General features: G+C 49.1%; 10 protein-coding genes across 10 annotated transcripts; 7 read left to right on the top strand and 3 right to left on the bottom strand.

Annotated features, from left to right (window-relative positions):
• Positions 1–13: 13 nt before the first annotated feature.
• F5891DRAFT_996366 (zf-ZPR1-domain-containing protein) lies at positions 14–1950 on the top strand. Its single transcript, XM_041378365.1, has 6 exons — positions 14–206; positions 255–375; positions 433–1052; positions 1101–1244; positions 1296–1499; positions 1550–1950. Exons 1-6 carry the CDS (start codon positions 69–71, stop codon positions 1754–1756), a joined length of 1434 nt encoding a protein of 477 aa, XP_041233225.1. The 5' UTR covers positions 14–68; the 3' UTR covers positions 1757–1950.
• Positions 1951–2123: 173 nt separating this feature from the next.
• On the top strand, positions 2124–3402 carry F5891DRAFT_938885 (Mak16 protein; the record flags this gene model as incomplete). Its single annotated transcript, XM_041374199.1, has 5 exons — positions 2124–2185; positions 2242–2357; positions 2401–2504; positions 2564–2676; positions 2727–3402. 5 exons carry the CDS (start codon positions 2124–2126, stop codon positions 3400–3402), a joined length of 1071 nt encoding a protein of 356 aa, XP_041233224.1.
• A 132-nt stretch (positions 3403–3534) lies between these two features.
• On the bottom strand, positions 3535–9051 carry F5891DRAFT_1219695 (Mus7/MMS22 family-domain-containing protein; the record flags this gene model as incomplete). Its single annotated transcript, XM_041369387.1, has 8 exons — positions 3535–3857; positions 3906–4116; positions 4164–4289; positions 4341–4496; positions 4539–4828; positions 4884–6920; positions 7050–8271; positions 8476–9051. Coding segments are annotated over 8 exons (4809 nt in total), but the record flags the coding sequence as incomplete, so codon positions are not given.
• Positions 9052–10204: 1153 nt separating this feature from the next.
• On the bottom strand, positions 10205–12557 carry F5891DRAFT_1135255 (uncharacterized protein). Its single transcript, XM_041364790.1, has 2 exons — positions 12259–12557; positions 10205–12206 (listed from the first exon to the last, which is right to left on the bottom strand). The coding sequence occupies exon 2, from the start codon at positions 12197–12199 to the stop codon at positions 10448–10450; it is 1752 nt and encodes a 583-aa protein (XP_041233222.1). The 5' UTR covers positions 12200–12206; positions 12259–12557; the 3' UTR covers positions 10205–10447.
• A 106-nt stretch (positions 12558–12663) lies between these two features.
• Positions 12664–13777, top strand: F5891DRAFT_938581 (fatty acid hydroxylase superfamily-domain-containing protein; the record flags this gene model as incomplete). Its single annotated transcript, XM_041374175.1, has 3 exons — positions 12664–13223; positions 13275–13605; positions 13658–13777. The coding sequence occupies 3 exons, from the start codon at positions 12664–12666 to the stop codon at positions 13775–13777; spliced, it is 1011 nt and encodes a 336-aa protein (XP_041233221.1).
• Positions 13778–15042: 1265 nt separating this feature from the next.
• On the bottom strand, positions 15043–15846 carry F5891DRAFT_207654 (uncharacterized protein). The gene has a single exon (XM_041370901.1). It carries the CDS (start codon positions 15600–15602, stop codon positions 15165–15167), a length of 438 nt encoding a protein of 145 aa, XP_041233220.1. The 5' UTR covers positions 15603–15846; the 3' UTR covers positions 15043–15164.
• An 879-nt stretch (positions 15847–16725) lies between these two features.
• Positions 16726–18385, top strand: F5891DRAFT_207608 (uncharacterized protein). The gene is made up of 8 exons (XM_041370900.1): positions 16726–16965; positions 17015–17098; positions 17160–17188; positions 17245–17335; positions 17392–17455; positions 17509–17563; positions 17627–18125; positions 18179–18385. The coding sequence occupies exons 1-7, from the start codon at positions 16869–16871 to the stop codon at positions 18101–18103; spliced, it is 897 nt and encodes a 298-aa protein (XP_041233219.1). The 5' UTR covers positions 16726–16868; the 3' UTR covers positions 18104–18125; positions 18179–18385.
• A 74-nt stretch (positions 18386–18459) lies between these two features.
• On the top strand, positions 18460–21025 carry F5891DRAFT_939549 (uncharacterized protein; the record flags this gene model as incomplete). Its single annotated transcript, XM_041374234.1, has 8 exons — positions 18460–18941; positions 18998–19235; positions 19293–19356; positions 19439–19603; positions 19671–20029; positions 20088–20289; positions 20416–20824; positions 20899–21025. 8 exons carry the CDS (start codon positions 18460–18462, stop codon positions 21023–21025), a joined length of 2046 nt encoding a protein of 681 aa, XP_041233218.1.
• Positions 21026–22245: 1220 nt separating this feature from the next.
• Positions 22246–23316, top strand: F5891DRAFT_939058 (fatty acid hydroxylase superfamily-domain-containing protein; the record flags this gene model as incomplete). The annotated part of the gene is made up of 3 exons (XM_041374210.1): positions 22246–22760; positions 22812–23142; positions 23197–23316. 3 exons carry the CDS (start codon positions 22246–22248, stop codon positions 23314–23316), a joined length of 966 nt encoding a protein of 321 aa, XP_041233217.1.
• Positions 23317–24306: 990 nt separating this feature from the next.
• F5891DRAFT_996345 (uncharacterized protein) lies at positions 24307–24746 on the top strand (the record flags this gene model as incomplete). The annotated part of the gene is made up of 1 exon (XM_041378364.1): positions 24307–24746. A coding segment is annotated over one exon (420 nt), but the record flags the coding sequence as incomplete, so codon positions are not given.
• Positions 24747–24784: the final 38 nt, after the last annotated feature.

Genomic DNA, 24784 nt, shown 5'->3' with positions numbered 1-24784 from the left:
TTAGGGGAGACTACCGTGATAGAACTTGCTTGGAATCTCCTTCCCTTTTCTTTGTCTAACCTTTTAGCATGACTCGAAGTGAAGAAAGATTCGAATTCTTTCCTCGGATTGCAGACGTTGCTGACAGAACTCATGCCGGAGATGGGGATATCTCCGCTAGACCACTCGAAGAGATCGAGTCTCTTTGCATGCAATGTAGGAAACAGGTGGGTTCACAACATTCCTATGACTGGTAGAATACTCACTTCCGTCAGGGAGTGACGCGCATGATACTGACATCAATTCCGTTCTTCCAGGAAGTAATTGTGATGAGTTTCTGTTGCCAACACTGCGGCCACTCAAACAATGAGATCCAATCAGCAGGGAAGATCAGACGTGAGCACTCATTTCATCTCTTTACTTCCACCTCCTAACATTGTATCTCCGAGGCAGCTGAAGGCGTTATGTACACAGTCAAAGTTCTTAACCGCGGTGACCTTGACCGCCAACTCATTTGTTCCGAAACATGTAATATCAACATCCCCGAGTTTCAGCTAGTTCTTCCGCCCCCCCGCGGGCAGCTTACAACTGTAGAGGGTCTTCTCCGGAAAACCGTTGCGGATATCAGCGTACAGCATCCACACATTCGAGACAAGAACGCCTACGCTAAAATCCAGGAAATTGTTGATGGTCTCAAGCAGATCATTGCCGATGATGGAGACGGAGACGAAGGGAAAGTCACGCATGAGAAGAGAGAACTTTTGAACGAGGACCCAGTCACACATGCAATCACCATCACTCTAGACGACCCATCTGGGAATTCATTCCTCGAGTTTGTGGGCAGCATGTCTGATCTGAAGTGGAATATGCGCACGTACGAGCGGTCGCTCGAGCAGAACCAGCAGCTGGGATTTGTACCATCTGCAGAAGACTCGGAAGAAAATACAGCAGACAAGGGAAGACAGGAATCTGAGGGTTTGAACGAGGAATTGTTCGAATTCCCTGGAATCTGCCCGCATTGCGGACGACCACTCATCACCCGCATGAAAAAAGTTTCTATCCCCTATTTCAAGGTATGTACCGAGGGAACGCTGAATCTGCATTCCTGACAACCCCGCCAGGACTCTCTTATAATGTCAACTAATTGTGACGACTGCGGATATCGGGATAATGAGATCAAGTCAGGGGCTGCAATTTCTGGGCAGGGCAAGAAGATCATGTTGAAGGTTGAAGATAGAGACGACCTTAGTCGCGACATACTTAAAGTAAGTGCATACACTATATTTGAGATTTTTTGACTCAATAATGTCCTGTAGAGCGATACGAGCGGTCTCAGCATACCAGAGATAGACCTAGTTCTTCACCCCGGCACACTAGGGGGACGTTTCACGACTTTAGAAGGCATATTAGATCAGGTATACGATGAACTCACTGAGAAAGTCTTTAATACAGGGGATTCTGGGGTCACAGATATCGATGACAGGGCCGAGTTCCGGGAGTTCTTGAGAAAGCTTGAGCAGGTGTGTTTTCTTCTCTTTTTAACATCATAAGATTCTGATTTCGCAATTAGGTCAAGAATGCTGAGATTCCATTTACCTTGATTCTAGATGACCCCTTGGCAAACTCACACGTGCAGAATTTATATGCACCTGATCCAGATCCAAACATGGAGATCGTCTTATACGAACGAACGTGGCAGCAGAATGAAGATCTTGGACTGAATGACATGAATGTGGAATCGTACGACGGTGATGATATGAAGGGTGCTGAAAGTTAAGAAGTCATGGCAATGAAAGATGCAGACTCGGATAGTTTCAATTGTCTATCGTTTGCGTTGGGTCATTACTACTAGCCCGTCACTGCGAGTCACGACCCGAGACAGACACTCACGGAACTATATGATCATTTGCATCTTCTACCATCTGTTCAACAACTAGAGTAAGAGCTTCGATGAGTGTTGCTTGAGTGTTGCGGCGATGAGAGCGGCTGTCAATCAATTCAAACGCGTTCAACACTGATCACGTGATCATTGATAATTTTCGATCGCCCACTTCTGAAGGAGTCTGGCATCTGCAACCCGAAAATTCTGCCTCGTAAACATCTTCTGCATCTGGCCACGTTTCAGACGCTGAACGTATCCAAAAATGCAAAGCGACGACGTGATATGGTCTGTGATTGGCCATGAATTCTGCTCGTATAAAGTCAAGTACGTCCACCGCCATGATGTACCCTGCATAACCTCACATATCATACATGCTACAGGACTGTCACTCAGAATTTCTGCCGGAATGAATACAATGTCACGGGTCTGTGTACGCGGCAGTCATGTCCACTTGCTAACTCGCGGTATGCGACGGTGAGGGAGAATGAGGGCAAGTGTACTTGATTCAATCTCATATGTCATGATTGATATCCGCCCAGGTGTGCTGTATCTGTGTATAAAAACGATTGAGCGGGCACATACACCTGCTAATATGTGGGAGAAGATTGAGTTGTCAAAAGACTATTCCAAGGCACTAGAACAGGTGAATTGGCTCCAGGCTCAAGCTGCTTTCGATTGACGTGCTTTGCTTCCGTCATCCAGATCGATAAAGAGCTAAAGTATTGGCCAAACTTCACTATTCACAAATGCAAACAGCGTGTCACCAAGATAACCCAGTATCTCATCAAAATGCGGCGAATAAAACTACGACAGGAGTGCGTCTTCAACTTGTGTGACCTGTTACTACTCATTTACACTTATTCAGGCCAAAGCTCGTGGGCGTGAAAAAGAAGTTAGATAGACGCGAAGCGACACGGGAACGCAAGGCTCTCTCTGCTGCCCACCTTGAAAAATCCATCGAAAAGGAGCTGATCGAGCGGCTCAAATCAAAAGCATACGGCGATGCGCCACTCAACGTGAACGAAAGTGTCTGGCAAACAATCCTCGACCGGGAAAAGAGTGGAAAGGAGAAGGAATTGAATGTTGGTGCTCAGTTGGATATGGAAGATGATGAGACGGATGGGGAAGAGGAAGAGGAGGAGGAGATGGAGGAGGACTGGGACGCAGAAGGGGGCGAGTTTGTTAGTGATTTCAGTGGAGATGAAGATGGTGATTTGGATGATGAACTGAGCGATTTGGAAGATGTGGTAGACGGAGGACTGGGTGCAGAGGAAAGTGAGGATGACCAGTCAGACGACGACAGCTCACCAGAAGATGAACCACCATCCAAAACTGTCCTTGGAAAGCGGAAAACCAAGCCAACAATAGCAAGGGCACCCCCAAGAAAGAAATTGGACAAGCCAGGGAGAAGTTCGTTGTTTCTGAATTCGACATCCAGGGACTTATCATTACTCTTTACAGGAGGCCCGAGGGTGGAAGTGGAAATCGAGCGAGAAATGGAGAGTGTACCACTCACAAGGTCCGCATTGGCCAATTGGTAGCCACTGGGGACCTGGGTCCTCAGCTGTTCTACATATATATATATTCCACTGTGGTACGAGCAGCCATATTCAAGATTCGTGAACGATCTTGATTATCGATGAGACACATGAATCAGTTCTCGATAGGCTGATCACCGTCATCATCACCTGCTCTCGCCAATGTTGTTTTCCCCCATTGAATGAGCTCTGACAACCGTGGCTGGGATGCCAGTAGCTTCTTGCTCAACAGCGCTCGGAAGACCTTTCGACAAAACTCGGCATAAGTTACTCGCTCCTCCCCAGATAACAGGCTCTGGTGTGCAAGTCATTAGCTCCATGATCAGACATCAAGGCAGTTGCACAAACTTCATAGTTGTTTCTCATAGCTGAGAGCATAGAAACCAAGAAGCCAAGATACTTGTAGTTGACGGGATCTGTATTATCTCGCAAACGCTCAGTAAGATTGGCAAATGCCGCTGGTTGACGATGAGCGGCGTATTTGACCCTGATAAACGAATTCTCACATGCAATCAGCGTCTGCCGGACTGTCGAATATTCTTCTAGCGATATCTCGAATGTAGATGATCCTGTAGACGGCTCGGCCAGCACGCCACGTAGAAGCGGGTGTCGAAGACCGTCTAGAGTGAATATGATGGATGCATACTCGTGTTCGATTGTCGTCTTGGAGGGAACAGTACATGTGAGGAGGACTTCGATAAAGTAGTCCTCATATGCCTTCAAGCGATGAGTATTTTTCTATGAGAAACAAAAATTGAACTTACATTGTAAGCCTTCGAATCAAGTCTGAGAAGTGCAAGGCAGAATCTAAGACCAACCCGGCGACGCCATAAGGGATCAGGTATCCGCTCCCATGATTCAGGTCCAAGGTGCATGTGGTTTTTCCAACTCTGAAAAGGAAGAGCTGAATAACAGCAGTCGAAAGAGGTATCGAAACAAACCGATCCATTCTGAACCAGCACATTTCCGACTCCTACCCAACAATCAATCCATCTATCAGCTGTCTCACGGCGACTATCGACTGTGCTTGGCGCGGGGGAGTCAACTACATATCTGCAAACAACCCGGAATATTGCTGAAGCAAGCGGTCCGCAGATCTGAAAACTGTCAGGGAAAAATATGGGAGAAACAACCAGAACGACCTTGCAAACTGCTTCTTCCTTCTTCTTCCACTCCATCCCAGAAGTTTGTGCAGGCTCGTCACCAAGAGCAGCTAAGATTTCTGGATCGTTCAAGTCGATGAAGAACTTGTCGTACTCATCCTGGCTCTCCTGATTATCAACACTCGATGATATTGGTGGTGCGGTGGGCCGCGGTAAGGCCCTCATTCGAGCATCCAGAAAAGCTGACACCACCTCTTGGCACGAAGCACTCGAATTCTGCTCTATGGCGACAGGATTCTTGGGACTGAAGACGTCCTTTACCCATGCTGATGAAGAAGGCAAAGTCAGGAAATATCTCGTTGGTTTTAGTCAACCACTTACGTCCTTCCAGAAAGGCAGGATCTGGATACTCATGTCGCTCATCCGCAGTGTCCAGTGAGCATGTCTCAATCATACGAACAACCGACGTGAGAAGACTCTTGACCATCTCCACTGTCTTGTTCTTCACGATATTCTTGTTGTCTTTATTTGTTAGCGTGCGCGCCTCCTGGTATTCGTCCAGCAGGATGCCGGTAACCTCGGCAAGCCAGTTGAGAATTTCTCCAAGCTGTACGCGGTGATGTCGCATAACAGCGCAAATATGCTCAATGCCTCGAATGCATACAGCCCTAGTGAAATCGTGTGCATCTTTGAAGTTGACGCATCGTCGAGCTTGCCCAACGCGGTGTCGAACGTTGGAGACGGAGGAATCAAGATGAATAGCGACTGCCATAGCATTGAGTCGGTTGAAAAGCATAGAACTCTCCTGCCCAGTTGGCTGAACGGCCCTCGTCGATGACACCGAGCCAACTGGGACGACCATGTTCAGCATTTTCTTCACCTGTATGTCCCGTTGTTTTTTCTCCGCGTCACTCGTGCTGTCCGCCTGCGCAACTTGTACGATCATCTTGAGGAGCACCTCGAATACGTTGTCGCCCCTGTCTTGTACTGAAAGCAAAGAAATGTCCCTTTGCACCATGAATTGCATAAATTTAGGCTGCTCGTGGCGGAGACTGGCAAATCTACGGCTCCTGAATATTTCCACGAGGTGGTTGAACATTATCATTGCATCATCCAAACTCCAATGCCAACGCTTCCACAAGAGGAAGCATCGAGAAGCGACGACGGAGACGTACTCGTCTCGTTTGTTGAGGGATGCAGTATGTGTGAGTGCATCCTTCTGTGGATCGGCAACTAGGGAGATGAGCTTCAGAGTAGTCAAAACCGTTTCCCATGAAGGTGCGATTCTACTGAGGGATGTCGACATCCCGTGCACAGAGAACTGTGAGAGCGCACAAAAAGAGAATACATTCCGCCAAACATACTCGCTCGCCTCAACTGCTGTGATGAACGATGATGCTTCGTCTTGGATCAACTGTTTGAACAAAAGCCAAAATGGCTCCGATGATAGTTTACCAGGAGACTCAGGCGTGCAGTTGATCAAGAGGTGAAAGAGGCATATCCATGACTCTACAGCTTGAACGGCAGTTGAGTCGGTCTCTAGAGGGCCATCGGGTTCCCTAAACGATGCTAAAATGTCCCGGAGGTCTACATCTGACAGGGGTCGCATGAGCAAGAGCGCAAATTTGAACAACTCTCGGGTCTCTGATGACCCCCGCCGAGTTCTTGCAGCGTGCATGATCCGTGCAGCGAGCTCTACTGCAAACCAGCAAACAGGTAATGAGAATTGATGAAAATTAGCCTCCAACACCCGCGCCACTAAAGAACCCATAGTCTCGTGTACCGTGAGCTCTAGCGAACTGAATTCCTGGTCGTCGATGCTGAGACACTGCCACGATACCAACTGGCACACCGTTCGCATTGCGAGTTCCCAGTCCTTCCCAGTCACAGCCGTCCACTCGTGTCCTTTGAGCACGTCATCCGCGAGCTGATCACACAAGGGTGCAATTACAGTCGTAAGAACGTGCACCGATGTGTCAGGTCCAAGGTCGAACCCTCGAATAACATATGACATAGGAGCAACAGGCTGAGCATGCCCTGTAACGAGGCATATCAGCTGGTGAAGAAACCCGTGGCCAATATACGTTCCGGCCGAGAACGCAATCCCTGAGGGCAAAGAATCGATGCCCAAGTCGACTGTGGTCAACAACGCCCGTTGATCTACAGCATGCATAAACTCGTGGACGTCGTTATAACCCTTCCTACGCACAGGTAGTAGTCGTTCGCGTGGCGGATCTAGTGGTATATCAAAGTCAACGTGGCTACGACGCGGACCGACGCGGGAGGGTGGAGGACCTGACTCAGCATGTGATTTTCTCTGGTGTTCATCCTGACTGGATTCCACACTAGATTGAGGTTTAAAATCAACACGCGAGACCGAAATTTGCTGGCGCTTAGATTGGGTATCTTCTCGACGAACTCGGGATGAAATCGCAGACGCAGGCTGCCGCATTGATCCAGGTTGCCTTTGCCACCTATCTATCTCCTTCCTCCAAGTCGGGTCCAGCGCCTGATGGAATCCTTCATCACCCAGATCAATTCGCAGACCCCTTCGCGCAATATGCGTGCCAGATTGGTGGAAGCTGTAGAGCTCTCCCTCTGCTTTCTTGCGCTTCTTCTTCCTCCGTTCCCTTCGTAGTGCCTTGGACTCGCGCTCCGCTGGTATTGTCGATTCTGTCCGCTTATGGACCTTGTGATGATGTGAATGCTGAGAGCGGTGGTCATGGTCAGAAGAAACAGCGGGGAAGGAGAGAAGGGTCTGATTGCCCATTCGCGCGCCACCTGTTACAACGTTGAGCTTTGGCCTTGAGTGTCCACCTCTGCTTTCACCCATATCTCGGGATTTTACACCGGAACCTCGGGGCCTCCGACTTGACTTGGCTCTCTGCTTTCTCCCACCACCCACCGTCCTAGTCCGCGTAAGCATCCAGTCAATCAGACTCTTCTCATGCATAGGCCGACGACTTCGGCTCCATGCGTCGATCCGTGCATCGTCGATCATACCGTCGCTTTCCTCGCCATCACTCTCTGATCCACTCTCGGAACTGGAAGAGATGATGATGGCTGGAGACCTTGATCTGACTTTGGGAGATGCCCGCCGACGAACTTGTGATACGATGTCTGGTACCTCAGCATCCATGTCCTCTTCTCGAAGAATTTCGACATCCGAGCTCTCAGGGTCTCCCTGAATCATAACATCACGTCCACTAGCACCCATTCGGACGCGTGCATGTCCAGGTCTCAAGGGCTCGTCGCCACTATCAGACGGCGTTGGAGAATGCGCTCGTTTGGTACTGGCAAGAATTTTCGATTGGGAACCTTGCTGCTCGAGCTGCTTCTTGATCATGACTGCGGGCATCATACGCTGCAGGAGGCGGAAACGTTTGCGATCTTTGGAAGAAATTTCGGGAGAAGGACTGCTGAACTCCTCGCGAGGCTCACGGGCGAGGGGATCATCATCGGACAAATCCAAGTGATTGCTCCCATCAGGCAATGTAGACGAGGAGCGTGGTGGTGTTGACGGTGCCGAGGGAATTTCAATTGCATCGTCATCGGTATCAGGGTTGACATTCTCCGCATTGATCGGGTTGTGGTCGTTGTGGTCGAAGAAATTATAGTAGTCGTAGTTATCATCTTGTTGATACTCGTATTCGTCGGTCGCAGGGGGATTCCTTGCCAGCGAACGGGACTGAAGCTGTGAAGGATCAAAACGAAGGGAATGCGAGGGTGAGGACGAGCGGGAAGGAGACGGTGTGTCACGCTGCTTTCCCTTCAAAAGCCTGGATAGGACTGGCGGAGACCGCTAAATAAAGAAGATATCCAGCGCGTCAGTATATAACAAGTGTTTCCAAACGAATCTCACCTCGTCTAAGTGAGATAGAGACCGTCTCGAGGATACTGAAGATGATCTCGCAGCAGGCTGCTTTGACGATGATGCTGCCAGCGGGAAATTCTTCAAACGTCTCTTCCTCACAATTTCTTTCGCGACAGCCTCTTCCTGCGCTCTCAGGCGAGCTTCTTCCTTCTCCCTCTTCTTTGCCTCAGCTTCAGCCTTCTTCCGAGCTCTCCTCGCATCCCTCGCTAACTTGCGAACTTCATCTGTTCCCTCAATCTCGTCGCTTTCAGACAGATCTCTAAGAGCCTCAGGGAGCCATCCTTCCTCCCGTTCACGGTTATGATGATCAGCTTCAGCAATGGTGACCTGCCTCTGTTGCCTCCTTCCTTCCACATCCACATAATCTCGGTCCTCCTCCGGATTGTCAACTGGAAAAATATACTCTGCTTGGGTTCCACCTTGTGTCTGCCCATCGGCCCACTGTGACCCATCTTCATGCATCTCACGACGTTGCGGACTCACAAACTTCACGATCGCATCGGGGTTTGCCTTCATCTGCGCCTTGTACTGCGCCTTGTCAAACGCGTACGGTTGAAGCTGACGTGCCTGCCTGCGGCGAAGGGTATAACGGCTGACTGGTTCTGGGTCCTCGGGGATACCGAGAGGTGGAGGAGACGGGGGTGGTATTAGATCCTGTGATTGTACAGCCGGGGATAGGGGGTCTTGAGTTATTGGCGTGATCGGGGTCAACGGGCGTCTTGAGCGGGTTTGAGGAGAGATGAGAAGCAGCTCGTCAGGGGATAGATATCGACGACCAGAGGGATATGCGGTGCGCGGCAGCGTATCTCGGATTATATGGGTAGGCTTTTCAATACTCTGGGGAATAAGCCCCTGAGACGATTGCGTCGGGGGCCCCGGGGAAGAGAACAACGACCACGAGTCTGCTGGGCGCGACATGGAAGGGGATGGACTCAATATTTGTCCCTCATTTTGAGACAGAGCAAGATGTGCTAATCTCTGAGAAGAATCAAGAGGTTGAGAAGGGAACACCGCGGACGCAGGCGATGACGGGAAGAGGGCGTCATCTAGCTGAGATGGAGAAGAATCAGGAAGCGGCAACTGGGAATCGGCCTGTGGCTGCACGTCGGCTGAAGCAATGGGATGATGGGACATGTTTCCAGATTCAGCTGGAAGAAGTGAGGGAGGGATACTTAGGTCGTTGGAATTCGGCTCCTGAATATGTGGGTATCGAGTCTCGTTGCGCAATGACGCTTCGGGTGCATCGGCAGCTGGAAAGGATAGGTCGGAAATATGGTTGAACGAAATTTGCATTGGTGAATGTGGTGCACTTGTATGCAGTACAGAAGATGTAGTAGTTTTCACAGGCGATGCATGGGACGACGAATTAATATCGACAATCAGCTGCGATTCAGATTCGCTATGAGTTGTCTTGAGAAGTAATGAGCACCGCAGTAAGATTAATATAGGAATATCAACTCTACCTTGGCACGTTTCCGTGGGGAGGGTTGATCTTCTTGCCTATCATTAAACCTTCCATGCAACTTGGTGGTAGGTCCTGAATTCGGTCGCGTCTTCTTGGAGGGGAGATAGGTGTAATAATCTGCCTCTGAGGCATCAAATTCACGTTCTTCAACGTCGGATGTGTCCACGACTTCATCAAGGTCCATGCAGAGAAATTGAATTGGATTCAGTGATAACTTTAAGAGACAAGGTCGAAACAGGTCGAAGTCGATGTGACAGTTCCACGCGACGTGATTTGTCACGTGATTGTGACCACATACTTACTAGGATGACATCTGATCACCCCTATTAACTCTCTCTGTTTGTGGTTTTCTTGATTCTAATATGTAGTGACTCGCAGTCCGGTACTGAACATGCACCTGACAGTTCGATTTTTTCCAGTGATCTATGTACTACAGCTCAAAGATTGGATGGTGCATACAAGAAAGAGATTACAAGTTAGTAACACAGGTTTCTATCAACAAATTTCGTCTGAAAGAAGATGAGATCTGTGATTGGCAGCTAAATGAGCTAAGTAGTGTATATTCGACTAAGATCATGACTTGTCCCAGATACAGTCGAACTGAAACTAATCTTCCGAATATGCATCAGAATCAGGATCGTAATCATAATCTGAATGTAATAGTGCCTGCATGTAGTCCTCCCCAGAGGATTCATCCCTGCAAATGTGACAAAGACAGCCACCTCCCGAGCCGCTGCCGCCCACCAAGCCCTCTTCATGCCCGTCCCAATCGACGTCCGTAACCACTTCCTTGAGGAACTGCACTCTATCGTCCACCAGATTTCTGCACTTCACTAGTCGGAGTTCGTGTATACCGACACCATGACCGGCTCGCATTATGGCAATGTCCTGAAGTTCTTCAGCTTCACCGCATCCAAAGTCGATATTCTCGAACTCTAGAGCATGAAGCGAGGGATATGCCATATCCGAACTTTGTGTGCCTCCACTTTGTAGCACAGCAATCAGGCTTCTCATATTGCAGGTCCCACTCAGCTGAATATTTTCAAGCTCCGGAAGGTCACTGGACCCTACGCGCCAGAAGTTTTCTCGGAGGACAAGGGATGATGTCACAAACAAGCTTTGAATTTGGCGATGCGGGACCATCTGACACATGTCAAATATGATGGGGGGCTTTCTAGTGGATGAGCTGCATTTGAATTGAATCGAGAGTAGTATATCATCGTTATGAGGGTCCCAAGAATACTTGGATTTGAATGCCGTTGACGTGCCGAATTGGACGCCGAATGTATGGTACGAAAGACTGGCACGCATCGACCGAATGATAGGACCTGATCCGTCAGGATCCTTGTGCATGGCCGAAAATAGGTCGGAAAGGCAGCTTCCAATTGGTGCTAGATTGAGAGCGATCTTGACATCAACGGGAAAGGCGAGACATGAAAAGAGAGATATGGCATTTCGGAGGGTGCAGGCGTCCAGTGCTATACTTTTTAACCGAGTGAGTGGAACTCGGTCAGAAAGCTCGGTGTCCTCGGAAATTCTGGATGACAGCCCGAGTGTCAGCTGCTCCAACTCAGGCATACGTCTCAGAGTTGACAGGAGCTGCGACAGAGTAGGATAAGACGCAGATCCTATTCGTCTCACATCTAGAGTTCGAAGCCCGCTAAAAATACACGACGTCCAGCTGAAGGTACATTCCATAAGCTCAACGCTCCGAAGTTGGGGGGCTCGTCCTTGAAAAACGGCATCTGATATGGACCCCATGACTCTGAAGTTGGATTTCCCCGCGACTGAGAATTTGAATGATTGAAGCAACGGCGCGGGTTGCGATGATAAGTAAGCCAAAATGCGATTGACATCCCATGGATACGAGCACAAGTGGAGCAATTTGATGCGAGGTAACTGCGAAAGAATCTGCTGGAAACATTTTCGCAACGAGCCCGGCGACCTGTAGATAACAACCAAAACAATTTTCTTCGATCTCTCCAACATCATGTCCAGACAATTAGCAGGGACGCAATTGAGATATGCCCAAAGAGTAGGACACTCGAGAGCGACTTGGCGCCAGTGCCTGCAGACGTGGGTGATTATCATAGAAATAGGAGCACCATTAGGGCGGGGTGTGCCTGTATGACTCTTGAAAGTGTCCTCTTCTACGATGTATGTGAAGATAGTAGTGAGAATCTCGAGTGGAAGCCAGGATATATAGGAGAGACTGATCCTGTGAGAGCGACGGCCACGCAAGGACTCGGCTAATGCAGCTATGTCTTTGTCGACGTGGCCGCGAGTCGTATCGCAGTGCTCAATGACGCTGGACCCCATTCTAGGGATGATATCTAGGGAATTAGAAAGCATCATCATGGATGACCTACGAGGGTAATCAGTCTAGTCCAATGTGAAATCTCGGTCAGAAGAATTACCTCTCGTTGTTGAGGAGGCTGAATGCAAATCGATGAGTTTGGAACACTGAAGCTCGTGTTACTAATACCTGAGTACCGAGTATATAGTATGTCGTATCGTGCCCCCCGATCGCGAAATGGGCAAGCTTCAGCGTGTTCTTGGTCGAATTGCGAGCGGGCAGTGAGACGTTGGAAGTAGAGTTTGCTTCAACAGGCTCCAGATGTGATCCCGCCACAGTATGTTGTGGCTTCTACCCATAACTTGAATTAGCGGGGCTGACCCAAGCCCTCTGACAGCTTCTGATGGCTGGGAAATTGGGAATGATTCAAATGACATTGACAGTATTTTCCCGCGCTTACCATATTTCTCATAAGGCCAAAGTCACATTACATCAAGCTTTCGAACCGCGGTTTTCACCACTCGTGATGGGTGAACTCTTTTCGTACGGTTTCTTCGAGGGACCGTCAACATTAAACCCAACATGTTCATCTTTCGTGACTGAAGGAACCGTATGTCTTCCACCAGTTCAAATCCCATTCTACTTCTCCCTCCGCCAAAACCTATTCGACGGCATTCCAGACACACATATCGCACTCGCTGCCCCCGTGCTCGCTTATTGGCTCCTATCTTTTGTATTCTACTGCCTCGACATCTCTGGCTGGCGATGGCTGGATAAATATCGCATTCACGACTCAGAGGAGGTCAAATCTAGGAATCTGGCTACTCCTTGGGAGGTCGCACGAGCTGTCCTATTCCAGCATGCGACGCAAACTGTGTTGGGTTTAGCATGGTTGGCAGAGTCGCCAGAGATCTCGGTTGCGCGGTGTCAGAGCGAGATGGAGGCCTTGGGAAGAACACTGATATGGGTTGCGCGACGTCTTTTGGGAGAGGAAACAGGAATGATGTTTTTGGAGCTGAGGGGGCCTGGGATAACCCATTGGCTGTACTGGTGGGGAATTCCAGCTGCCCAGATCTTATTCGCGCTGTGGGTATCATTCAGAATCTGGTTTGACTTCCCTTTAATGAGTCTCCTCAGGTTCATTGTCGATACCTGGCAGTACTTCCTCCATCGCTTGATGCACACGAACAGATATCTCTACAAGAAGATACACTCTGTGCATCACAGACTTTACGTCCCCTATGCCTTTGGGGCATTATATAACCATCCTTTCGAGGGCTTCTTGTTAGACAGTGCAGGCGCGGCATTCGCGGAGAGCCTCTCGCATCTTTCCGTTCGACAAACTATCTTCCTCTTTGCATTCAGCACTTGCAAGACTGTCGATGACCACTGCGGATACAGTCTCCCATTTGATCCATTCCAGATGATGAGCGGAAACAACGCAGACTACCATGACATACATCATCAGGTATGTTCCTTCACTACCGTCCGCTCCTGTGCAGTGCTGACGACGAGTACAGGCCGTCGGAATAAAATCAAATTTCTCACAGCCTTTCTTCGTCCACTGGGATGTCCTACTCGGGACGCGCATGACCAGAAAGGATATTCAAGACCGCAGAAACAAGGTCAAGAAATCCTGATACACCGATTTCGATGTTATTCCACATAGATATTCGGAATTTGGGGTTTCTTTTATTCAATTCAGGACTACACGGTTCGCTCACCCAACCTAATGTTTTTCGTTCGCCACCCTTCTTGCTGTATAATCCTAGGTTATAAGAGCTACGATAATGTTTCTGACTTAACTCCCTTATGACCCCTATCTATGCATTATGAAATTGTCGTATCCATTACTGACTAGGGTTCGAATCTGACCTTGCTTGCCTGCATGGTCATGGATTTTTCCGTCGGCCCAGCGATTATCGATTAGGCACTATGCAGCTGGCACCATTTTCAACATCCAATCGTTTTTTGTGTGCCCTAGTTTGGCATCCTATTGCAGCTGCTCGGTCTCTGCGACTGAGTACTGATGGATGTTCCTCTGTCTCGCCTTGTTTAAACTACTCAGACCTTCGGGCGTCCTGACCTCGGATGGCTTGTCACCAAAGGCTGACCTCAGCCTGGCAAGTCCAGTAGTGGCTTTATCAGGCACGAGTCAGGAAACTCTGGTCATATTCGCGTGCTTTGCCTTTTTTCGTCTCATGTGGTTGCGTATGATACTGCTCTGTGAGTCAATTTTGATTATGTATGTGATACAAATCTGACTACCCTATTAAAAAGATAGTTGATTAATACTATTTCGTCTTCTGATCAGTTCGTTATGGCGTTTCTGGCCGATTGTGTTTGTTTCATGATGAGTATACTACCTTTCACTGCTTCTTGGTCTCCACTCAGGCTTCCCATTCGTGCTAGAACGTGATTCGTCGGCATACCAGTTCCGGGCCTTTCGAGAAATAGCGTATACCGGTTATCCAGTGTCGTAACCGAGTCCGGTATTGTTGTAAATGTTCGTCGAAGGTATCGTCGTGTTGCTGTACAGTCGTCTGCGTTGTGTTACCCGACCCAGTAATTGACGTATAGATCGTCCAGTGTGGTCTCTCTCTCTACCCCATCTCGCATTGGCATTGGTACTAAGAAGGGTCTATAACGTGCCGCTCCGTGAAACAAGCCTTTGAAAATTTGCTTGAAATGCTGTACGTTTTCCTTAGCCTCTTGTTGTGTTTGCTACTGATACGCTTACTGGTAGGCCACATTTTCGGTACCCGATGAATCGCGATAGACATTCATTTCGCAGAGTCTCCCACCTCCTCCAGGAATGATGATTTGGCAGATGTTTGCCGCTCTTGTTGCAGTCGTACCTTTTTCAACTGCTGTTCTTCATAATCTTGTAATCGCGCAGCTTTTGCATCTGCAGCTGACACCACTGCGAATTGAAGAGGTGCAGAGTGTCGAACTGATGACAAGAGACTATTTTGGTTTCGTTTTTCAGCGCGTGAAAGTTTGAATTTATGAACAGCGAAACCGATTTCATTGACGGTGAGCTGATTTGGCACGTTTTCGAATGGCAAACACCAAGATAAATGCGCATCGTGAGATTGCGCTGACTGTATCCCGCTGAACGTCACACTTTGCTACAGCGGCGCTAAACAGGGCAAGGACCGACTCCTTTATACAATACCTGCAGTCATGGACACGGTTTACGTGGAACGCGCTCCGCTTGCAAGTGCTGCGAAAATAGTCCTGCACGAAATATGAGTCCTCGGAGGGAATTAGCGAAGAGGAGAATGAGTGTCTTACGATTGTACAAGGTTCTTCGTGTACTCGGTAGTCAGGTCCAATCCGTAGAAGGCGTGCAGGGCAGTCGCGCGCATATCGGGCGCTGATCGCATGCGTACCATGAAAAAAAAGTGAGATCATGACAATGGAAAGAAACTGACTGTATGCACATCCTTTTATCCTCTGCATCGGATGGTTGTCCCAATTGCCGATCTCGTCGCACTAGTATGGTAGTGTGATGCGGCCTCACGGGTTTCTCTAACAGCACATGGGAAGATAAGTGGTGGTTGGAGATTTCCATTTCCTTGTGTGTCCGTTTGGTGGGGAAATACTTTTATGAAGAGAAAAGAAAATCCCAAGGGTATGAATATGCCATGAGAGTGATGAGTACCGAGCAGACTCTGCTGAGCTGTTTCCGCGATGCCAGTTGATCCAGAGAGCGAGTGTAAAGCCTTGGCTACTAGTAGGAATGCTATCTACCGCAAGTATCCGTGAGCATTTGAAAAGACGGTTACGTTGAGAAGGCGTATTGCTTGCCCCGGAGGTGCGGGGGTCAAATGACTTGTATCTTGTTGATGCGCATCCCATGTGGAGTAACAGCTTCGACTGAATTTGTCTTAAGCTTGTAGCTTTCTTCAACGAGTTAAGTCTGTTTATCTGCGAAAATTTACGATTACCTAATGTAAACGCTGTAAAGCAGATTCCTCCCAAGATTCCTCCGCTACCCAACAAGGGTATGTCACGGTCACACAACGCCGAGCAACCTGAAGATACCTACGCGCGGCCCCCACGACGGCAGCTGCGACAACGGACGGTTGGGCTTAGAAGACGGATGGATAGATGGATTGTATCAGTAGAGTAGTAGGAGACTGTTATACATGATTCTGGCACGCACCATATCATTTAGTAGTCCGAAGTCAGACATTCAGAATGAATATTTCAAATGAGGGTTCGAGAACGACAAAGATGCATCAGAGTCGCACCTTTGTTCTGCAGGCCTCCCGTTGTGAATCAACGAGAAGGTGAGTGAAAATTTACAATTATTAGTAGATGTTGAGGGATATCCCGGCAGGCGCACGCGCCTGCCGGGAAAATTTACAAACTTTACAAACTTTACCGTAAATTTTTCACTGTCCCGCACTTCACTCACTTTACCCACCAGAATTCGCACTTTACTACACTTTACTCTACCTCGCGCCTGTCCTTCTGCCCTCCCCATCCTACTCAGTTGCCATAAATGGTGACTTAGACAATACGGTCACATGACACATGATGTGTCTTCTCCGTCGCCTCCCATCTTCCTCGACGGTCGTTAACGTTGGCCCCCCCCTCGCGCCTGTCCTTCTGCCCTCCCCATCCTACTCAGTTGGCCCCCCCCTCGCGCCTGTCCTTCTGCCCTCCCCATCCTACTCAGTTGCCATAAATGGTGACTTAGACAATACGGTCACATGACACATGATGTGTCTTCTCCGTCGCCTCCCATCTTCCTCGACGGTCGTTAACGTTGGCCCCCCGTATTGCACACACCCTTCCCCAGTAGCGAAATTTATAGGTAAGTGATTTTCCTTTATTGCTCGCTTATCCCGCTGACCCTGCACCAGAATTCTCCCTGTTCGTCGTGAAATTGTCCTGGGTATCCTATTCACTCAGCCGCAACAGTCTACTAGTCAACAAAGATAATCATCGTGAGTTCCTTTTGTTTCTTCATATATCCAGTATGTTCGGTTACCGACTTTATTGATTCAGGAGCTGCTTGGTGTATCCTCCGTTATTCAGTCAGACTCTCTCTTTGCCAAGGACCTGAAAGTGAAGACTGAACAAGCAGTTCAAGACACGATTGTCGCAACCAACATCATCGAGGGCTTTAAAAACCCGCATCAGAGCGCAGCATATCTCAAGAATCATGCTTCATTCCCTCTGGAGTATGTGTAGATCATCGATGTGAAGTAACTCGAAGTGTTGACATGTTGCTGGCTAGATTCTTCACCCGTGTCACGCAAGAGATGCAGGAGCGTCTGCAGTGGTTCAAAAACACTATCGAAGTATGATGCCGTATTTTTGGTAACACCCTGAAGTATTCTAATACATCGAATAGCAAATTGAGCAGAAACTATCTGCATCGGCATCTCAGTCTCAAAATACACCCCAAGGTTAGACTTTCCTTCGCTCCACCCTCATCCTCAGCTTACATTTCGCTGTGTTGTCTTGACAAGACATCGAAGACTACCAAAACCTATGATCACTGGACCTCCGCCCAGAACTCCTTCAAGGGCGTTTCTGTCACGCTCGTCCACCAGTTTCAGACCGCCGCTCTTGCTGTTCTCAAGCAGAACAATGTTCGTGCACTGGACCTCCGCCCAGAACTCCTTCAAGGGCGTTTCTGTCACGCTCGTCCACCAGTTTCAGACCACCACTCTTGCTGTTCTCAAGCAGAACGACGTTTGTGCACTGGACCTCCACCCAGATTCACCACAGTTCAGCCAGTTCAAGAACTCCTTCAAGGGTGTTTCTGTCGCGCTCGTCCACCGGTTTCAGACCACCGCTCTTGCTGTTCTCAAGCAGAACGACGTTTGTGCACTGGACCTCCACCCAGATTCGCCACAGTTCAGGCAGGGCATTTCTGTCATGCTTGTCCACCGGCCGGGCCTCGAAAATATCCAAGGATTGGTTGCCAACGCTGGAAACTTTGAGTTTGAGAACACGACGGTCAAGGTAGGTTTTCATACGAATCACATCCATAACAGCTTCTCTCAGTGCGAGTGCAGGACTACTTCAAGAAAGCTTGGGGTCGCGGCAGCAGCATCATGGTTCTGTATGCGCTAGTGTTTGGTTTGGCAGATGGTATCCTACGGTACTCACTCTTGTGCTCAGTATGTAGTTGAAATTCAGTGTGATGCTTTACTAGTGTAGTCTACTATGTGTTACGACAGTGCGGGTCAATCAAAATTGAGAGCCAAGTGAATTTTAAAACACGGAGTGACATCATACCCTCTGAAATTTTGGAACTGTCCCACCAATTACCTCTGTCTTGTGTTTTACCTCCCGCATGGCACGATCAAAGAAGGCAGCATCGGACGCCATTCAAAAGAAGCCGAGGCGGAGGAAAGAATCAGCTATCCCGAAGTCAGCTTTGGCTGACATCCAGAAATGCAAGGAACTTGGAATTGAAACGCACCTCCAAGCAAACAAGACCAGGAGCAGCTATGCTGGCCATGTACGCCGGGGACGCGAGTGGCTCGCGAGCCATTTTGATGCACCAAGCTGCTCCACTGACGAGGGGGACTGCTCAGTGCTCAAAGAGCCTTTGGTACAGCCGGTGGCACTGTCAGTGCCCTCTTTCGTTAGAGACAATCCAGACAGCGATGTGTATGCAGATCCTGCCTTCAAAGATGTGTTTGGGTGCACGCCAAACCGATGCTCCGACAAGGCGCTGGCCCTCTTCATGTCCCTGAAGGGGTTCCACGAAAACCTCAGCAAGAACACGGTCGAAAGTATCCGCGCAGCATTCAAAAAGCTCTGGGAGCAAGCGTGAGCAACACCCTGCAGGACCGATACAGACTGAGAGTACTACTGACTTTTACCAGGGATGGCGGCACATTTCGTGGAAAGTGGAGTTTCAATGAGGTGAGACAGCGCTGGGAGGGAAATCCAGCCGACTCAGCGGAAGTTTACGATGTGATGGCATCTGTCAAGCACAAGGCCAGCGCAGAGGGCGGAGATCGAACTCACTCGATGGCAATGACAAAAGACTTCATGGATCGCATGCTCCAATGGCATGAGGCCGCATGCCCGCTGGAGATCGCACTGCAGGCCGTCCAGCTAGTGATGAGCGGCACACTGCCTTCGCAGGTCCAACTGACTCTTGACACAAGGACCCAGCTCAGTCGCCATCTTGAACAGGTCACTTTCGATGCTGGCGCATGGACCTTATGGAGCAGGTATTGTCCCACCTGCCGAAATTGATGTGCACTCGCTGACTTACCATTTTGGTAGGTGCTTCGAACTCGTGAAACTACAGCGCAAAGACATCTCGCTCGACACAATCCTGCTGGACACCGTCATGAAAAAGTATCTGGCATGCGAGCCACTGACACTCAGCGACAGCAACACCTATTTCGAAATATTCCTCTCGAACCGAAAAGGATGGCAGAAAAGGGTCGATAAGGGCATCTGCGAGGCAGACCTTAGGTGTGAGTTGATTCAGATTAGCATGAAGTGACGCCCTGCTGATGTAGCAGTGTATGTGCCTCACACCAGCCAACCACTACAAGATATTTCCCCGCCCAGACATGCCTTCCTGCGACAGCTTCATCTGGATGTTGCTCTGGATCAAATGGCTCGAGTTTTTTCATTACGGGCGCACACTCGGGCCAAACGACTTCATCTTCCCTTCGATGGGTGCCAATGGCATCATGCAGCCTGGACAGCCTCTCTCCCATGACACTGTCCAAAAGTGGATTGACGAGGCAATGACAGGTGCTGGCATCCTAGGCTGTTTTTCGACTCACTGCTTCCGCCGTGGAGGTGCCCAGTATTGGTTTATGTTCGCACCGGTTGGTCAGCGGTGGTCACTTGCCATGGTTCGATGGTGGGGAGGATGGGCTGATGGTGAACAGGTATGTGCCTTCAATGATCTACTTTTTTCTCGCTCTCACTCGTTCATTCCATTCCCAGCGAAACACGCTCATTCGTTACCTTCTCGACGAACTACACACCTATGAGACTGACTACAGTGATGCCCTCGCTCCTTTCTCCCGCAAAGCTGAATCCTCCCTTGCAGGCGAGCAGGCACTCATGAGGCCAGCATCCACTGAGGAGCTGCGCATGGTTCATGCATCCATGACCGCAGATGTCAATCATTTGCGAGTTGACATCAGTGCAGTCAACGACTCGCTTCGGTCACTCACTAGCATGGTCCAGGCCACTTCAAGTTGCCTGAAGGCTGCTGGACACCTACCTCCAACACAGCTCGAAGAAGATCCCCGCTTCACCCTTCTCCGAGTCTCCGCATCCAGTGCAGAGTCTCCTCAGATTTCAACTCCTCGGCATGTCCGTCCACCACCAACACACTCCCGTCCTCTGTCATCTGTCCGCAGGAGCCATGGCCATGCACACATCACTCCAACTACTCGACCACTGCCATCTGCTGCTGCGCACACAGCCTCGACTCAACAACTCCCAAGCAACGGTCTCGTCATTCCACGGCTGCCACTCGTCCGTTCGAACGGGTTGAAGACTCCAAAGGCCGAGTCCTGGAGGGACATCATCACACACTGGCTCGTCGGCGACCCCGACAGAGGGTTGAAGACGCCACTCAAGGACTGGCCGCAGGAGTGGTACCAAGGCCCGAACCGGAAGCTCGCAATGCAGTACCAGAACAGGGCCGTTGTTGCGCGCGAGTTCATCAACCAGTGAGTGCTTCCGGCTGCGATCCACACGTCGGCGCTCACACATTCTTTTGTTCTTTCTTCCTCGTCACCTCCAGTTACCAGTCAGACGAAGCCCTCTTCCTTGCAGCCTACCCAGAAGCCGAGCGGGGACACACCCCACTGCTTGCAGCTGTCAACAAGGCACGGGCTGCACGAGGAGAGCGTGTCCGTCGCAACAAATGACATGGAGGACTCTCACTTCGGAACCATACCACTACTGCCGCCCACTCGAACGCTCGTAACTTGTAAGTACTATAACCACGAATCACTTCATATTGCAAAGGCCACATGCCAGGACTGTTGATACTGTACATTCCCGCACCTACTTCTCTACCCTAGGTACTTCCTCGCCGTACTCTCTCCTTCCCAGCACTAGTTAGTTCCCCCAACTCTTTCGTGCTTCTTTCCTCCGAGTCCGTCTTTCCCGCGTGCCTTCTAAGTTCTTGCAAGTTGGTTTCGAATGTTCTGAGGTCCGGGAGGTCCACGCCAACGACGAAAATCAGATGCAAAGCCTAGTGAGCGAGCGAGCGAGTGAGTGAGCAGGCCTGAACCTGCGCGTCGGCGGCCGTCACGCCCTCCGCTTTTTTCGTACCCATCTGCGTCCGTTTGGCGCAATCACGCGTCACGACCGCCGTCACGCAGTGATCCGGCTCGAAAAGGGCAAAGATCGAGACCACGTGCGCGCACGTGGGACTTTTGGCCGAGCGCCACCGTAAATTTCTCAACATAAGTATTTTGCACAGCATAATGACTTTGAAGTATCTGTCAGAGTCGTGAATTGACTGTTATGTACTCGTGTGAACTTCGCTTGTATAGCAAGCAAGTTGGCTCGAAAACACCTCAGGACCTCAGGTTGGTGTGTTCGCCAACGTCCTGGTGACTGACACGTTCGTCAGGGAGTAACACGAATAATCCCCAAGCATATCCATCCCATTCTTCGGGAAGCGATTCAGGCATGACACGTGATGAGCTTTCGTTGCCACGGGCCACGGTGGCACGACCACCCCACCAGGTATTTGTCCGAATCACTATGAAGGCATCGAAAAATATGGAAAATGATGCTGCAACTGGCCCAAATTCTGAGCGTGGAAGGAAGATCCTGGATCCATTAAAAAGACTGAATCGGACCGAGGTAGAGACAATGCAGTCCACATACTTTAAGTGAGTGCATCGATTCCTCTCCGCTCCCGCACAACAAGCCAGTTGCACGAATTCAGAAGGCATTCCAGATTAGCTATGTGGAGACCGGGAGAACTCGCCAACAAAAGTATTTCATACCGGGTCGCAGATGTTGGTGACAGGCACGAGTCCCCGGATGCCCTTTGGAGTTACTACATCCATTATGGGCTACAGTGCACGAACCACTTCATGGTTCCTTCCGATGACTCTCTTCCTCGTCAGCAATGAACTCAACCTGCCCGTTTTTCGTGATAGGCAAAACCGTGTGCCTCTCCCTGGTCAGAATCCCATTCTACTTTTCTCTGCACCAAAACATATTCGATGACATTCCAGACACCTACGTCGCACTTGGTGCGCCAGTGCTCGCTTTTTGGCTCATGTCTTTCATGTTCTACTGTCTTGACATCTCTGGCTGGCAATGGCTGGAGAAATATCGCATTCACGAGTCCAAGGAAGTCAAGTCCAAAAACTTGGCGACACTTTGGGAGGTCGCATGTGCTGTTATATTCCAAAATGTGATGCAGACTCTGATAGGTTTTGCGTGGTTGGCAGAGCCGCCAGTGATCTCGGTTGCGCGGTGTCAGAATGAGATGGAGGGCTTGGGAAGAACACTGGTCTTAGTCGTGCGAGGTCTCTTTGGGGAGGAGACGGGGATGAAAATATTGGAGCAGTGGGGGCCTGGGATGACCCATTGGCTGTACTGGTGGGGAATCCCAGCTGCACAGATATTCTTCGCGATGTGGGTGTCATTTAAAATCTGGCTTGATCTCCCTCTAATGAGTCTCCCAAGGTTCACCGTCGATACCTGGCAATACTTCATACATCGCTTGATGCACACAAACCAATATCTCTACAGAAAGGTCCACTCAGTGCACCATAAACTTTATGTTCCTTATGCCTTAGGGGCATTATATAACCATCCCTTCGAAGCCCTTTTGATGGACACACTAGGCATAATCATTGCAGAGCAAGTCACCCATCTTTCTATACGACAAGCCATTTTCTTCCTCGTGTATAATACGTGCAAGGGTGTCGGCGATCACTGCGGATACAATTTCCCATTTGATCCCTTCCAACTGATCAGCAGAAGTAACTCAGACTATCACGACATACATCATCAGGTATGTCCCTTTGCTACCACCTGTCCTCGAAAGCAGTGTTTAGGAGGCGTATAGGCCGTCGGCATCAAGTCAAATTTCTCACAGCCTTACTTCATCCATTGGGACATACTTCTTGGCACGCGCATGACCAGAGAAGACATTCAAAAACGTGGACAGAAAGTAAAGATGACGTGATGCATCGAACCTGATTATGGCACATAGAGATTTGAAGTTTGGTTTTCGCCTGTATGATCCTAGGCTCTCTTTCTTTTTCCTAGGTTTTATGTGGCGGTTACAGACCACTGACAGCACTCCCTGCTGTACCATGTGATTTATTCGTACCTTCTTCTTACCTTACAGTCTCTCGTCTACCTAGGTCATCATCGCCGCTTCCCCAGTTTTTCACAAAGAGAAAAAATCTCTCACTCATACTCTCTGCAAGCAAGTATGACTAAGTTTACTCCATTCAGACTTCCGATTATGCAAGTTCAACTCCACACCGAATCTACAATGTTTAACACTCCTGAGACGGTGACCATCAGTGAATTCATGAGTCCTTGATTTTGTAGCCGTGGGAAGTATAAGATGATATCATTTTGCTACGGCTGAATATACCTATGTATACAGCAATAAATATTAGTTATCGGTACATAGCCATGAATCTCTGAAAATTCATTTTACCATGAGGAGTTCGCAACAAGATTACAACATTGCGCCATTGCAGCAATCAATATGCAATAGCATGGTTAAGTTATATTTGTTGACTCATGCCATGTTCCCTCATTTATGTTTTAAACTACCAAGTGATATAAGACTTTATCGTGGAAAGAACCGTTAGCACTTGTAACCTAATTTATATTCTTATGAGAGCTTCAACCAGCGAGGTATGATAGTGTAATTAGGTACCGTTTGTTGAGCAACATCATATTACCTCATTTATTTTTGACTTACAAAACTATATAGATCGGTTCAAATATTGCATGAATTACAATGTCATCCAAAATCATGCACGGGACTATCACCTCAGCCTCAAATTTTACCTTAGAATTTTCGGACAACCTCAAATCATGTGACCAGCGCAAGTGGTTGAAATTGATTTGTCATTGTTTGCGCAGGACGGAAATTTACACGCAAGTTCCTTTCAATCCTTCTTTCACCGCTACTACCACCACCTCTCGACTCAGCATCTTCATTCCTCCCATTTGTGGTGGTCCCTCCCTGGCCTTTTCCCTGTGGTACCTCCTTGGCCGTTCATGGTGGTTCCTGCCTGGCCGTTTGTGGTGGTTCCTCCCTGGCCGTTTGTGGTGGTTCCTCCCTGGCCTTTCCTCATGGTTCCTTCCTGGCCGTTTGTGGTGGCCCTTCCTTTCCTTGTGGCCCTTCCTTTCCTCGTGGTTCCTTCCTGGCCATTCGTGGTGGTCCGTCCTTCCCTCATGGTTCCTTCCTCTGGCCGTTCATGGTGGTCCTTTCCTTTCCTCGTGGCTCCTTGCTGGCCTTTTTTCATGGTTCCTTGCTGACCTTGGTCCCTCCTTTCATTCATCTCTCCGCTATCTTTTCCTCTTTTCTTTTTGTCCTGTAACTACATATGTAGTATTTAAATATAAATAAAATTAATTTGCTTCACAAAACGAGTGCTGAGGATGAGAATAATTTGATACTGGTGACA

This window comes from Suillus fuscotomentosus (assembly GCF_016647785.1).
Source record: "Suillus fuscotomentosus strain FC203 chromosome Unknown F5891scaffold_2, whole genome shotgun sequence".
NCBI classification, from domain to species: domain Eukaryota; kingdom Fungi; phylum Basidiomycota; class Agaricomycetes; order Boletales; family Suillaceae; genus Suillus; species Suillus fuscotomentosus.
This window is presented reverse-complemented; position numbering and strand designations above follow the sequence as displayed.

What these genes read in the sequence shown, in the direction of transcription:
- F5891DRAFT_1135255 (XM_041364790.1), bottom strand. Translation starts at nt 12,199, where the DNA reads ATGATGATGCTTTCTAATTCCCTAGATATCATCCCTAGAATGGGGTCC.
- F5891DRAFT_207608 (XM_041370900.1), top strand. Translation starts at nt 16,869, where the DNA reads ATGATGTGTCTTCTCCGTCGCCTCCCATCTTCCTCGACGGTCGTTAAC. An exon ending in CCCAGTAGCGAAATTTATAG is followed by an intron (nt 16,966 to 17,014) that starts GTAAGTGATTTT and finishes ACCCTGCACCAG; the next exon opens with AATTCTCCCTGTTCGTCGTG. An exon ending in GGTGTATCCTCCGTTATTCA is followed by an intron (nt 17,189 to 17,244) that starts GTCAGACTCTCT and finishes AAGCAGTTCAAG; the next exon opens with ACACGATTGTCGCAACCAAC.
- F5891DRAFT_207654 (XM_041370901.1), bottom strand. Translation starts at nt 15,602, where the DNA reads ATGCAGAGGATAAAAGGATGTGCATACAGTCAGTTTCTTTCCATTGTC.
- F5891DRAFT_996366 (XM_041378365.1), top strand. Translation starts at nt 69, where the DNA reads ATGACTCGAAGTGAAGAAAGATTCGAATTCTTTCCTCGGATTGCAGAC. An exon ending in GCATGCAATGTAGGAAACAG is followed by an intron (nt 207 to 254) that starts GTGGGTTCACAA and finishes CACTTCCGTCAG; the next exon opens with GGAGTGACGCGCATGATACT. An exon ending in TTAGTCGCGACATACTTAAA is followed by an intron (nt 1,245 to 1,295) that starts GTAAGTGCATAC and finishes AATGTCCTGTAG; the next exon opens with AGCGATACGAGCGGTCTCAG.